General features: G+C 39.5%; 1 protein-coding gene across 2 annotated transcripts in view; it reads right to left on the bottom strand.

Annotated features, from left to right (window-relative positions):
- MAN1A2 (mannosidase alpha class 1A member 2) overlaps positions 1-16,156 on the bottom strand; it is a 139,263-nt gene that overhangs the window by 85,837 nt on the left and 37,270 nt on the right. Inside the window, exons 1-2 of one of the 2 annotated variants that reach the window (XM_061454185.1) lie at positions 6,576-6,696; positions 4,978-5,074 (exon numbers count right to left, since the gene is read on the bottom strand). In XM_061454185.1, coding sequence (XP_061310169.1) covers positions 4,978-5,074 — 97 coding nt within the window. In that variant the 5' untranslated portion in view covers positions 6,576-6,696. Of the gene's footprint in view, positions 1-4,977; positions 5,075-6,575; positions 6,697-16,156 lie in introns of those variants that run through there. The other variant, XM_061454184.1, reaches the window with a different exon arrangement.

The raw sequence follows: 16,156 nt of genomic DNA, 5'->3' as shown, positions 1-16,156 counted from the left end.
CAATAACTGTTACAATGACAGATGACAAAAGTATCTAATAAAAAATTCCCAAGGTCATTAATAATCTGTCACAGCAATTTCTTGTAGTGCTTACAAAATAATGGCCTACCTCTTTTTTTTCTAGACCACAGTCTGGATAAAGAAATGCCATTAATCTCCCAAGCTATACTGTACTTGCAAAAGGTATTGGGAAAACAGAATCTGTTGCTCGACTCAGTTCCTTCTCGCAACAGCCTCCCACCCTTGCAGCCTGACAAATGCATTTTCCCCACAGGGCTTGGGAGTAATGCTGCTCCTGCTCCCCAGCACAGTGGAGAAATACACTGTCAGATCTCCATTGCTAAGCAACACAAAGTTCTGCAGCAAGAGCTTCCCATACTGCAGCAGTGGGCAGTTGGCAGCTGGCTCATCAACTTTCTCCTGTGTCCTGGGGGTTTAAAAGCAGCACTGGTAGCAAAAGGCTGAGCCAGGCTGAGCAGCAAGACAGGCAATAGGATGCACTGAACAACATGGTAGGAACCAAGTAGTGTATTTTCAAGTTAAAAACCAACTCGGCTCACTAGCTACCCCAGCTGAATTATTGAGTTGTTCCCTTGAACACATCTTTCCTGTTAATCAACATACACCTTAAAAGTTCATCTTTCCATACGTGTAAAGCAGCAGCACATCACATTGACATAGAACGTAACAGACAAAAATCCCTCATAACAGAACGAACAAACTTTATTTGGTCATACGTTCAGGAAGAGATATGGCACTGCACTGCAGCCTTAAGGCTCTACTACATAATACAAATGCAACCACAATGTGACTTCATTGACAGTTCTCTCTTCTTAGAAGACATGATCCCAAGACAGAGCGGGAAGACATCTCAGCTTAAACTGACCATTTGCATGCTACGCGAGATGAGAGAACAGGAGAGGCATGACAGCACTAGAGATGTATGAGAAAGTGACAAAATACAAAAGAATAATTTCATTAAATCTTTGGTGCATGAGAACAGGCATGTCTTATGTATGCAAGTATCTACATCATTCAACTGAAGATCTCTTCACACCCTTCAAAACGTATCTAGACATGTATCTGTTTATGTATGTATACATTATCAGATCATCTTATGCAACTCATCTCTAGACAGAATACATCCAAATGTGAGGTTTAGAAATGCACTGCTAGTAATATGGGAAGTCTACAGTTTAAGCAAAAGTGTATATCACCACTTTGTCATGCACTTATTACCTGACAAACTGCACATCTTGACTTTATTCTCAGACAGTTAACATTAAAAGAAAAAAAAACACCCAACCAACCAAAACAAAAACACAGCACAAATTCCAGAACTCTCATTTCAGAAAGCATCAGGTAAGATGACAGCCCAAAAAATTACTAGTTTTGTTGAGGACAATGTTCTGAGTTGCCCAAGGATTGTGGTCTCTCTTTTTTGTTCCTTAAAGTCATTCAGTTTCTCAAATTAACACTGTTTAAGAGAAATAAAACATTGAAGACTGATACCAACCCACTAGTACAAGCTGTGCTATTTAACTTACAAGAAACCATCCTCAAAGCTTGTGCTACAGTACTTACTTCGTAAGATATTGAAGTATAAGATGTTCACCTAAGGGTCACCAAACAAGTGCAGGGACAAATCATCTTTCTGTTTCAGATGGCTACTCTGATCCTCCAAAGCAAATCTATTCAGATTTCATTACAGAAAGAGAATCCAACAATAGTATTGACTACCCTGATTCTTGCTAAACCCAGAAAATCTTCTGGAGTAAGCACAGTGTTTGCCATGCTTGCTCATTATCTTACATGCATCAGATTCTATCAGCCTTTTCTCTTCACCCTTCCTTTTCTAATGAGAACTTGACCCAGATGCTCTACAACCCCACCTCTGCAATAATACCCCGAGGCTGTCATCAAATTATTCTAGCAATTTAAGCAGCCCAACAAAGAAGTTAACCTGGTTTTTGGTTGGTTGGGTTTTCTGTATGGGGTTTTGTTGGGGTTGGATTTTTAGCTTAGCTGCTACAGCCAACAGCAGACCTGCAAATAAAATTTTAACTTGAAAGAAAAATTAGAGCTCTCTGTTACACTTCCTACTTGCCTTTTGTATTCTATGTATAGGGAAGGAAGAAATAACTAATCTTGGGATTACCAACACTTTCAAAAAGAGGCAACTTTCACAAAAAATAGGAGCAAATTCCCTGTTTTCACCAACACAGAACCTACAAAGGTTTGTTTTATAGGTCATCTAAATAAATGTAACTATCTTTAAAAGCCCACCAATTTCCAGTCATACTTTCTCAAAGCAGCACCATGCTATTTACGCTGTGATCCAGCAGTTGAAGGGTACATTATGATTTAACTACTGACTGCAGTTTGCTAGGCAACATGCTTAGCAGGCTTGACTTCACAAATTACAGTCACCTGGTCCAACATCTCAAAAAGACTGGTGAGAGTTTCTAGTTGTAGCTTACCTAAAGCAAACCCAGCAGGTTTTATTAGCTACATGAAACTAGTCATTGGGGCGGCCACTGGCATGCTTCAGTGTGGCACAGAGCAGCTTGCTTTAACGTTTACCCCCCTTCCTTATTTTTTTAGGGACTTAAAACTAAGATTTCTGACAGCAAAGCAGGCCACATTCTCTCCCCTTCTTTGATTCCAGTCTGAGCCCTGCTAGATCTTGCAATGTTTGGAACACTGATGTTCCTCTTGGCATAGACATAGATATACACTGTTCTAGAGGGAAAGAAAAGTCCTACAGGGAAGATTAATGGCTTATTTGCCTTCTAAATTGAATCTTGTTTACCTCACTTGAGAGTTATCAGTAAACCCTATTTCCTAAAGATTAATGCAGAGGGTTCCAGTGTCAACAGACGATACCATCTCCATGCTGAAACTAGCAGACGTGCTGTGAATTGCAATGGAAGTATAACAGACTGAAGTAATAGCAGAAAATAGTTTGGGGCAAATCATCTTTGAGGTGAATAATAAAAACAGGTTTTGCTGAGCAGCTTCTTATTAAAAATAGCATCAGATTTAAAAAAGAATTATGTAATGCTTCTATAAAGGCAAATACCACTAGGAGTGGTGTCATTATGGGCAACAGAAATTGTATTGTTATTGATAGTACTTTACCAACCTAAACATTCCTCATTACAAAGACCAATTTTCACCCCCACCTCCTTCTCACCAACCACCCACCAAAATCAACAATAGCTGATTCTATTTCTAGACCTGGTATATATTGAAGACTATATATTTCAGGAAAGCTTTACATATGAAATAGCCCTGAACAGAGCAATCATGACATGACTGGCTAAAAATGAAATGGTACAAAATAGCATCTGGATTTTAAGAGGACAAACACCTGGGGAATTTGCAGCTAGAGTCAGCTAGGATAAGAGAATCACAGAAGTTAAATGTGGAGGAAGACTGCAATTTCTTTCAGGCAGCAACGCCAAAATTCCAAGAAAAAACATTCCAAAGAGGGGATAAAAAAAAAAAATAAATTAGAAATCCTCCAGACTCATTAGGAGACACATGAGAAGCAATCAGAGAAGGAATGGAAAGAAAAGGCTAGAGTTATATTGTAATTCAAAATTGCTTCAAAATATTGTGCTAGTCACAATAAAAACAAACATTGGAAAAATGTTTTCCTGCCATATAAAGAGAAAACCCTAACTTCATAGAGAGTCCAGGTTACAAGTTAAGGCTGATCTAAAATTATACTTGGCACATAAAGCAACAGAGTTACATGTAAATTCAACAGCAAAGGCTACATGATCATAGAGGCGAACACTGTCAGACCTATAATATAAAAGAAAGCCATAAATTAAAGATAGCATACAATTAAGTCACAAGGATCTTCAGAAGAGATTTTTCTAATAGAAATGAAAGCAGTGCCAATGTGAAAGGCAGCAAAGAGAAAATACTTAAGAATTACTACATAATACTTGCTGGGAATCTAAAATCTCCTTCTGACCATCATGGCAGAAGCCTGTAACTCCAGTACCCCTTCAGCCTCACACTCTCTCCTTATGCTACACTCAGTGCTGACTACATCTTCAACTCTCAATTTCACTCTTCAAACTCCTTGTCCAGTACAGATGCTTTATTTTCTCCTGAGCACGCTAACTTAATCATCTTCCCCCAGACCCAGTCATTGTCTTTATAAAGAAATATAAAGAAGTTTAACAATATCAGCTTTCACATCATACTGAAGTGTAAGAAACCAGGTTCCAGTACCTGACGAAATGCAGTCAATACCAGGATCTAAGGGCTTTGCTTGCAGTAAAGGTGAACAGTCCTTACCACAGGTAGGGTTAGTAGAGCAGCTAAGATTATTCTCCTATGGATTTAAATAGGCTTCTGCACACCAGAGAGCTGGAGGGAAGGGAGTTATTTGAGGGCAGGTTTTCAAAACTTGCCCTTATCATCAAAATTCTATATTTTGAATGCCTTCCCCCCCCCCCACCTTCATTCCAGTCTACAGGTTCAGGAACAAGTCACACATCAAGTAACAATGTCACCACCACTTTATCAAGATCTTGTTTTAAAAGCTGCTTTAAATTTCACGTAGGTCCTAGCAGTGCTTTGGCATCTTGCAGAAGCATTTTGTCTTGAACCACATTCTCATGGAATTAAACACAAAGACCTAGGTAAGATGAGGTTGTTAAAAAAAAAATCATTTATATTCATAAACGGACAGACACAGTTTAGCTTTGGCAACAATATGAACATATTAAACCCCAAAAGAGAGTTTAGTGAAGTAATTCACTGAAGTATCCCTGAAATAAGCAATACACTTCTACCATGCACACTTCAAAAGATTTATATTAAAAATCGAATTTGTTAGGAAGTCTGGGTTGACTTCCAAAGAGGGTGGCGTGGACAGAAATGTTAAAACCAAAAAGCAAACTACCAAACAAAAGAAAATCCCCAAACTCCCCACCAAACCAGAAAACAGCCTACCAAATATGTTGGTGGAATGTCCTTTCCGGGCAATTGGTTTGAGCTCATTATGTCCCCATCCATACTGCCTATAATTGTCCCAGGCATGCTTCATCATCTAAGAGATGGGGGGGAAAAAAAAAGGATTTGATTACATTATAAAATTACTTTGTACAAATACAGTATTTTACTCCTTGAGACTTTATCTTTCACAGTTATCCCAGCACACTGATAATTACTTTGCTGCTATTTCCATCTGTTACAGAAATCAGATTATACAGCATGAATAAATTTGGAAACAACGTCTATTTGACTCAAGCTACAGAACCTAATTAGGTTCTGTATTAGGTACTTTTCTTGTTCTTTCTTTCTTTTCCTTAAATATACACACAAACATTTAAGAATTCAGGCATCAGGAACTGGTGGAAAGTACTGGCAGAAAGTACTGGCTAACATCTAAGACACTAACCAAAAGGAAAAAATAGCTACCAATATCTGAAGCATATGAGGGAGTTATTTACACTGGTGCATCCAAGTATAACCACATAATTTTGCAAAAGGCATAATACATTTTTTTTATTAGCAACACTTACTTGACAAAGATACACTGTCTTACAGCCTCTACCAAAAGAAATGCAAGAAGCTTTGTTCTTTAGGAAGCATAATGAACAAAGCAGTATAAAGCTGTCAATATTTACTCCACAAAACATTCTCAACTCTTTGTAACAGATGTTGCCATCACCTAGCAAGCAAGTTAAATCTAAGAAATAAAAGGTCTTCGTGACCCACGAGCACTAGTTGTGCACATAGGCTGCTAAGAAGTGCTTTTATGGATTTGCTAAAGCTTTTCAAAGTTCTTGCTTGCTGGTTACAGCAGAATTTCAGTGGCTACCAAATTGCAAAGCAAATACAATTAAAATAAAAATAAAATTATCGATTACCTAAACAGATCAAAGCAAGTAACAGAAAGACTCCAAAAGACACTGCCCCAGACACAAGAACAGTTGGTCATAAACCAGTTCTAAAACAGCAGCCATGTGGCTGTATCCACAATGTTCAACATACTTTTTACATTACTGCTTCAAAATGGTATTAAAACATTGTTAATATCAACAAAAAACCCAAGAATATGTATAGGACTTAAATCACAATTTCCACAAGCTTAAGAAATAATCTCTTAAGATGAGAAACTATGCTAATATAACTAACAGACCAACACTAACCCTTTTAAGAAGCTGATTATATCAGGGCAAGTAAAGTTTTCTCCAATTTACAAGACTGTAGCTTCCTTATTTTAACCACAGGGTCACCGTGCTCATAGAAAACAGGAGGGAATAAGGAAGTGCTGGCTAAAAAGTCCAGTGCAGCCAGCTGCCTTAGCCGCACTCCCTCACATAGACACAGTTCTCTTACTGAGTTCAGGATATAGTGGAAGTCAGCATCAAACTGCACCTAAACTGCATGCTGAGACATGCCCTGTCTCCCTGCAGCTATCAAGAGATCCCTGCCCAACCTACACAGCTGTAATTCCTTTGACCATAAACCCCCTCTAAATTTCCCATGGCTCAGTTAACTCATGCCCAGACAATAAATGTGAACCACAGCAAAGGTATACGCACAGGCCTAGCAGCTGGGGAGCACTCCTGTGTTAAACCGACATCAACCTAGGCACAGATGTCCCTCTCAAGATGCCAGAGGTCCCACTCCTACTGCTTGTCAAAGTCAGCTCACGTGTTGCTTTCTGTATTTGCACTAAAAGATTCTGACACCTGATTAGGCAATAAAACGGTATTGTTTCTTTTAGTGTCATCAACCTGCAATGTAAGAAAAAGAGGATGCAAATATTATACTAAAAAAAGGAAAGAAAAGCCATTTCATTAGCATTCACAAATTCCTTACTGTTTACAAAGCATGTATCAAAGTGACCAGTTAATAGCTATTAGAACTTCGAGATGACTCGGGTAAAATGATCCTCTCTTGACAGGTAACAAAACTAGAGAGTGACAAATGCAATAAAAGCCTGATCACAGGCAGAAGTTCCTCCAAGATCTCTTGCTAACCTTATCCAGAATCAACCTACACATTTTTATATCGTATTGTTTATCAATTTAAGATCATAGAATCAAGAATCACAGCCTCATTCGGCAGGAAAGGACCTCAGGATGTCTTCCATTTAACCTCCTACGCAAAGCAGGATCAGCTATGGGATCAGACTGGGCTACTCAAGGTTTTACCCAGTCAGAATGGGACACTCAAGACCTCCATGAAGTGTTCTGCTCTAACTCACAGTTTGCCAGTCCACTTTTAAGTCTTAAAAACTCCACTTGGGAAAACACAGACCTACAGTTTTAGAAGGTATTAGATGGTGAAACTAAAGAATTACTGACTTCTGTGCTCTATATGAGTTTGGTAACGGCTCTACACAACAAGGTGCCCATGACATGGCAGATCTAACCAACTTGCTTCCACAAAAGGGAAACCGGGCTTCTGAGACCTCTGGATGTGTCAGATATTTCATGAAGAATAACCAAATGACCACTGACATTTTATCTCTTTAAAAATCTCAAAGTGTTGGCAAACTCCACTATAAACCAAAACTAGTTAAGTCCAAAATAAGAACAACAACTTGTTTCCTCATGGGAGAATGTTAACTGTGGAATATTTTACTGTCCCAGTTTGCTTCTGGGAGGAAGGTACAGATTTTATTACAGACTATTTAGTTCTGAGAAAACCCAAGAAAAGTATGGAAATGACAAAGGGCTAAAACAGACTAAATCACAGTCTGTTTCTATATCATTATGAGAAAATTTATCCTAAGGTTAAATTCCATTAAGATAGAAACTGTAAAGGAGTCAATTTCATCAGATTCATGAATGCAGAAGTAACTTAAGAACACACTGCTGAGACCAGAAACTGCTGAACATAAGAGACTGACCCAGGTGACTGCATCATCTAAGGTTCTAAGATAGGAAATCGCTTTTTGAGATTAAGCTACTTTGATAAACACAGACAAATGTTCTGTCCTGTCCCATCTGTCTCCCCCAAGCGGTGTACAAAGAACATGGTGTTATAACTCTTCAAGAATATTTTGACTTCACTATACTAACTTGTCAACTGATTTTTTTCCAGATGAACACTGGATATTACTCTGGGACAGAGCTCATCAGCACCAAGTAAGCAGACTTTAGGGCATCATGTTAGCAAATGATTGCACGCTACATGCAAGTGAGAAACCCCACAGCTCTTGTGTTTGTAAGGATGACCTGCCAAGAGATCTTATAACAACATGGAGATTTCTGTTACTGCTGGAGCTGGTAGCACGATACACTATAGGTACAGCATCTATACTACTGGGAGCAGCTGTGCACACAGAAGCTTTTGAGAGATAAAATATGATAAATGCACCTGCCAGTTAACAATTGAACAGAGGATGCCACTTTAGGTCAGGAAGTACAAGCAACGTGAACTACTGATCTGAAAAAACAGGATTCTCTCTGTGAATGTGCCAGGTAGCGTTTGCATAGTGAAGGGTGGAAATGCTGAAGAAGAGCTGCAGGTATAGATAGGCTTTTCCTCAAAAAAAAAAAAGACAACTGGTCTTTAAGAGGAGACAGACAGGCCTTCGAAACTGACTGGAACATCAGCATTAATGATAATAGAAAGAAAGCAAAAATACTTGCAAAAAACCACCCCCAACCCTTAAAGAACCCATGCAGAGGCATCTTAAACTCAGCAGATTGGGAATAACAAGCTGGCTCAAGCATGGATCAATAATTATGAAAAAGGCAAAGCAGAGATTTCTGTAACTGAAATTTCCATACCTAACAGCAGTCTGTCAAAGTGAGTGCTTGGAGCTTGATGGCATATCACATAAAGATCTTCCAATCTGTCCACCAGAGAACAAATAATTTTAGTGATGAACTTTTTATCGACGCTTTTCATGCCAGATTTTGCTTTTGAAAGCAAAATACAGGATAGGTCCAGTGAATAACAGCCTTGAAAATGTTTATTGGGATGCACCACATACAACAGCCAGCAAGATGTTGTTGCATGTGCAACTTGATAGTTCAACAAAAAGATGAATTTGGACTCTGCTGAAAGCAAGCCAAAATGGCAAGAAGCAGGGCATGCCAAATGAAACCACTTTTGTAGGTACACAATTATCTAGGTGCTTTTACTAACTTCAGAACACGTTCATAGGATCTGATGATCTGTAGTCACTAGGAAATCAGTTTTTTTATAGAGACAGAGCAGTAATGATGCCTTTGACAAAATCATAATCGCAACAGTAAAAGGAGGTTACAGCAATTGGAAAGAGACTTTAGTAAGGGAGTTCTATCACTACAACAGCATGTTAGTAATTCAAACCAAAGACTGGTTCAAAAGCCCCTTTCCACTCCTCAAAAAAGGGCAGACACATAGCAAACAGAAAATAAGAGTCCTGAAAAATAAGCAAAGGAAACAATTTACTGGCAAATTGCAATATATACTGGTTGTGCCTAGAAACGAGAAGCTTACCCTCTTCCTGCCCTTCCATCAGGAATGTGCATAAGAGACAGCAAATAGAGTTTGCTTCCAAAGGAATGTCTTCTGGTCAAGGGTAGGATTTCAAGAGATTTATATTAGCCACCTTCAAATTCCGTTTTAAAATTAACCCAGGACTTGCTAGACAATATCACTGCTCAACTGGCAGATTAAAAATTAATAACTACTTTCCTACTGTTTGCAGAGAATATTTTTTGGACATTAAAGAATGACCTTTTCCTTGTATAGGTACTCACATTTATGAAGAAACCTAGAAAAATCATACAGGTTATATTATTCTTTTGGGAGCCACAAATCTCTACCTAAAGAGAAATTATTTCAGGCATCAGTCTATAACTCCTTCATGCATTTCTGAACACTGCAATGAAAAAGTCTATTTGGAACATGTTCCTAACAGGCACAGAAAGCTGAGGGTTTTTTTTTACTGATGAACCTGGTAACAAATCAATTGCTAAAATAAAATTGGTTACCAAATGTGTACAAAATGGGAAGCTTGTCCTTTTTTGTTGGCAGGAAATACTTGAAGTCTAAGATGCCTGATGGAACTCTCAGGCCGGTGGGAACTGGAACAGGAGATGTAAAGAGCTAAAACTTGGAGATCTTACAGCAGTGAACCAACTGCTCAAGTTTGTACAAGAAAGCCAAGTGCTTTTTCCAACTTTGCATGTTCTCACCGTTTCAAGAGATACAGGTACTCATGGTTTTGACTGATCCTGTGGTGCTCAGAAAGCTCCCAGATCATCTTTGTAAACAACCAGAACTGCATATCAGCCAGCAGAAAGCAGCTCCTTTCTTCCAGTCCTGCCTTCTTCCAAGTCCTGCCTTCTTCCAGTCCCTGCCTTCTTAGGCATCAATCTAAACATCATCATCAGCTTATCCGGGTACCTCTGCCAGTTTTACTGTGTCCTTTCTGAAGCTGAGAGACTAGAACTACATGAAAGCATGCAAGATGCAGAAGAACCTTAGTTTCACACGCTACAGCAAGAACCTTGCCTGTTTTCTTCTCTTTTCCTAAAATACTGAATATTTGAATTTTTGTCTGCTATTAAGCATTACAGTGACATTTCCAAAGAGCTATTATAAACACAAGCTCTCATTCTCAAGTGGTAATAAGTCACCTCACAGCTTTTCACATTAAGCATAACATTGGAATTTCCTCCCTCTCCAGCCCAAATATGTATCATTTTACATTCAGCTGAGAAATAAAAGGGGAGATAATAATTCAGTCCCATGAGATTTTTCTGCAGTTCTCCTGTTTTTTTTCTCCAAATCTACATGTTGGCAGCAAAAGTTGACCATACCACTATTTATCCACTTACAAATCAATTTGTCTGATATAGAGCATGGATCCCCAACACACATCCTCTGTGGTCTCCAGCACCATTTAACTGTACTCTGCAGTTCCTGCCTTCTAGGCAATTTCTCCAGGCAGGGATGCAATCCTCCACCTCATGGCTGCTTAGTTCAGCTGTTGTTAGCGATGAACCTTGCCAAGTATGCTTTTAAAAGTTATATATATAACCATATCTCCCCTTGTCTACATGCTTGATGACTCTTTCGGGGCTCTTCTAAAGCTTTGTGCATCATGACATCATTAAAAACATCTTACGTATCTCTGTGCTCAACAACCCTATTCCCTGTTCTAGTTTCTGTTAATCTGCAGCTCATTCATCAGGCATAGGGATCTGTAGTTCTTTAATCTCCCCTTGAACCCCTTTAAAAAAACTGATGTCTTGTTAGTCACCTTCTAGTCCTCTGGTAACAAAGCAGAAAGTAAGAATAGGTGCTACGAGTGCAAATCAAGAATTCACATCTCAGCGCAAACTAAGAGTAAACTGTTTCAAGTTTCAGGTATTACAGTATTGTCTATGTCTTAAAGGAACACACCATATGAGGTTACTCATCAGCTACAAGTAGCTCATTGTGTATCAATGACATTATTACTATCAGCAACTCTGAGATGTAACATCATCGAAAAAATATGTTAAAGGACACGCTGCCATATATTCCATGGAATTGTGGGAAAATGGAGGGTACTGCAGCAGAAATTATTTAACTATAACTAACAAGTAGATTTTTTTTATTGTATTTAAGACAATGTTCTTGCTTTCCCATCAAGATTTCCACAGCTGCAAAAAAACATTGTCACTTGTGTAATAGATCTTGTATAATTTAATATACAGTGCTCTTCCATCTAGCCATAATTCATTATTTTTGCTACTAACATTTCTGTAGCAAGGTCAAATCAGATATCACAGCACCTATTGGATTTACCCAGTTCTGAAGAGAAGTCATTTACCTGGGGTTTTGCTCATTTTTCTTTATTTTATCAGGGAAATGAAACAGAAGCACAGAATAGGTAGTGCAGGAAAGGACTTTAAAGATCATCTAAGTTCCAACTCCCTTGAAATATTTCCTTGTATTCTTGACTTTATTTTACAATTATGAATTTTAAATATTGCAAATGTGCTAGTTCATTGCTGAAAGACAGCTTCTTCTCACAATAGTCTGGAAAAAAGCTATCTTTAATAAGGAAGACCTTCCTGAATTTATAACATGCTTCCAAGAATGCACAAGTGCCAGAGAATTCAGTAATTCCTACAACTTGAGTAAACTGGCTCGTATTTTAAATATCCCCAAATACAAACCTGCATTCCTCATTAGCAGCACATTTTAAGTTAGTAACCAAAGCAATCTATCCGAATGTGCAGCTGGAATACTGCCCCATCCACAATAGGAGGTTTATTTTCATTCTTCAGTTCAAACAAAATGAATATGCTAAGCTACAAAGTTTCTCATAGACAAAAATTGAAGATTTATAAATGTAAAGTGAGTTCTTTACACAATCATGCCAACATGCTAGCTCACAACTTTCTGCAGATCTATTCCTAACTTTCCTGGACTGGCTAGAGTGGTAACTGTACAATTTTCATTCTATTGTATCCATTGAAAATTAATTTTCCAACAGGCTTGATCAAAGGGAGTCCATCCTTACGTTACAGACATTTTACTCATGGTAAAAATAAGAAAAATAAGCATTAAAGAAAGTGTAAGGAAACTTACTTAAAGCCAACTTGGCAGCTGTGAACATGGTGAATTACATTTGAGAATCCAGAACATAGAGAATTCAAAGAGTGCAAATAAAACCACCTAACAAACAATGTGTGCATATATGTATAGATATGTATACCTATGTATCTGTATGTATAGAACCAAACACTTACATATACACACACACACTTAGACACAAAATATGTGTGTGTATATTTTATACAAACACACACTTAGACACAAAATATGTGTGTGTATATTTTATACAAACACACACAACAGGGTATGTTATCTTAAATACTGAAAAATATAGGTCATACTACTTACTGAGCTTCATTTCTATTGGGATCAGTACCAGGAGCAGTGAGCTACAAAACACAGTGTAAAACTCTTAACACAATAGACATGTATTACTAAAAGTTGATGTCCTAACCAACTAGCAATCCAAGTAAGTTTGATCAAGTAAATGAAAAGAGCATAAAGTGTCAGCAATAACAAAATTGTTCTGGATTGGTCTGGGATACTGCAAAAGGTCCTCCAGTCCCAGAAGGCAGCCTACTTGGCTAGGTCAGAAACACTGCAATTACCACAACATAAATGAATAGTAACTATGAAAAGAGGAACTACACAGCACAAAAAGACCTCTACATGACTAAGTATTTCTTCTGCACAGCCCTTTTCTCAGTAAGCACACAAAACGTAACACAGGTAAAAGGACACTTACTGGTTTTAACCTGATTTCTGAAGAGAATGAGGCTTATGAAATCTTGCTGTCTGAACATATATCTTTTGCCATATACATCTGCAGTAGCATTTGAATTTGTATCTATTCTCTCATTAAACCTGACTACAGAGTTGGGGGAATCGGATACCTGGGACTTCTATGGGATCTACAGGGAGGGTAGAAAAAAAATACCTATGGCCAGATAAGGTAGACAGACACAGATTCACAAGTCAGTACCCCAGAGAAGGTTGTTATAATCCAACCCTTTATTCACTGAGAAGGGCAGCATTTAACATGCAGACATATTAGCTACTCCTCCCAGTTCTGCCTTCAGCAAACTTGCTGAGGGTATATTCTGTTTATTAACAAAGATATTGAATAAGACTGGACCCAGTATCAACCCCCGGGGATACACCACTAGTTACCAGCCTCCAAATAGACTTCAAGTAATTAATCACCACCCTCTGGGCCCAGCCATTCACCAGTTTTCAACCCACCATACTGTCTGCTTATTCAACTCATACTTCATCAGCTTCTCTGTGAGGATTTTACGGGAGTTACAGAAAGTAACATAGTTACAGAAGCCTTACCAAAGTCTAGGAAGACAATATCCACTGCTCACCATTCCTTTATTAAGCCTGTCATTTAACTGTACAAGCTCATGAAAAGGGCTAACCATGATTTCACCTTTGCCAATCCATGCTGACTACTCCCAATCACCTTCTTTTTTATGGGCCTGAGAGTTATTTCCAGGATTAGCTGCCCTATAGCCTTCCCATGGATTGAGGTAAAACTGCCCAACCTTTATTTCCCTGTATCCTCCTTCTTGAAGACAGGAAGGATATTGGCTTTCCTCCAGTCTTCAGCCACTTCTCCCCATCACTAGGATCATCCAAAGATTACAAAGGTCTCACAATGACATCAGCCAGCTCCCTCAGCACTCCTGGGTACACCCCATAATGCCCGCAGACTTCTGTACCTACAGTTTGCTTACGTATTTCTTCAGTCAATTCTCTTCCATTAGGGGTACATGTCTTTCTTGCTCCAGATTTCCCAGGGGTCACCAGGGCCTAGGATTCCTGAAGGCCAGTCTTACCAATTCAGACTGAGGCAAAAGAGAACCTCAGCTTCTTCCATGTCTGCTGTCACCAGGTCCTTTGCCTCATTCAGTGGCAGGCCCACATGTTCTTTAATCTTCCTTTTGTCACCTGTGTACTTATAAAAGCCCTTTACCTTGCCTTTGACATCCCTTGCCAGGTTCACTTGTAATTAGACTTTGGCTTTCCTTAACCCCCTCTCTGCAAGCTTAGACAGTGTCTCTATATTCCTCCCAGGCAAACTGTCCCTGTTTCCACCTTCTTTATGTTTCCGTTACATATTTGAGTTTTAAGAGAGTTCCTGGCAGTTTTACCAGAATTCCTGCTCATTGGGATGGACAACTTTTAAGCTTGGTGGAAGTGATCCTTCAATATTAACCAGCTTTCCTGGGCCCTTCTTCCCTCCAGGGCGTTATTCCAAGGAATTATACAAAGCCTATCTTTGAAAAGGCCAAAGCCCACTCTCCTGAAGTTAAGGATTGTGAGCTTACTTTTTGCCCTTCTCCCTACTTTCAGGATTCTGAACTCCACTATCTCATCATCCCTGCAGCCAAGGCTGCCTTTGAACTCTTTGAACTTAACATTCCCAACAAGCCCCTCCTTCCTTGTGAGCCTGAGGTTTAGCAGAGCACCTCTCCTCACTGGCTGTAATATCATTTGGAGGACTAAGCTGTTACAAATGCATGCCAGAATACTCTTGGATTGCTTATGGCTTGCTGTATCTCCAGCAGATACCAAGTTGAAGCTCCCACATAAAGACCAGGGCCTGCAAACATGATGCTGCTCCAATCTGTCTGTACAGCACCCCATCTACTTGTTATTCCTGGTCAGGCAGTCTACAACAGACACACACTACCATGTCACCCATAAAAGCCTGCTTTTTAATATTTACCCATAAGATCTCGCTTGGCTCACCATCCATCCACAGACAGAGCTCCAAGCAGTCCTCTCACATAAAAGAGAACTTTACAGCAGGCCAGGAAAACAAGAGAGTAGAGTCTCCTCCAGTGCAACCTTCCAGTCATGCAAGTCATCCCACCACATCTCCATCCATCTCCACATCTCCCAGCAAGATCCCAGCTCTGCAACTGCGCACAGATCCCTGACTCATCATGCTTATTCCCCATGCCTCATCCATTATTGTATATGCATTTCAAAGAGGTACCCTAGCATTACCCAGATTTCCAGAAATGGTTCTGGGGATTTCTCCATAATGGTCCCTAGTAGGCACTTCCCTTGCTCATATGCAAATACTAGGTGACCCTGCTTAATCCCGATTTTGCTGACATTGTGATCCCTGTCTGTCAAATCACTGCAGGCCCTTTGCTCATCCACCCTGTCAGTCACTTCCCCACAATGCTGCTAATTACTCTCTCCCTCCCCATCATTCCTGGTTCAAAGACCTCCTTACAAGGTCAGCCATCCTGCTGGCAAAGATGCCTTTGTCCTGCCTTAGTGAGGTGGATCCTCTCTCCCAGACAGAAAACAGCATCCCATGGCAGCAGAACCCAAGGCCCTGGTAACACCACTGACTCAATAACCAACTGCTGATGTGCACTGCCAGTATCCTCTTCCTCACACCCTTTCCCCTTACTGGCAAGACCAAGGAAACCACTACCCAGGCCCCCAGGTCCCTCACAATCATACCCAGAAATCTGTAGTGAGTACATATGCAAAACTTCACCCACTTCTAGTGACACATGTGGGTGCTAGGGATATAGATAGTAGTAGCCTGGGGAACATAAAGAAGGACTACAGAGCCCTGGGAGAGGTGGTTAGGGGC

This window comes from Pezoporus flaviventris, unplaced genomic scaffold, assembly GCF_033815535.1.
Source record: "Pezoporus flaviventris isolate CSIRO_AGI_PZ_B2104156 unplaced genomic scaffold, CSIRO_AGI_Pfla_v1 ptg000015l, whole genome shotgun sequence".
NCBI lineage: Eukaryota > Metazoa > Chordata > Aves > Psittaciformes > Psittacidae > Pezoporus > Pezoporus flaviventris.
Note: the sequence above shows the minus strand (reverse complement) of the source record. Positions and strands in the feature narration are given on the sequence as shown.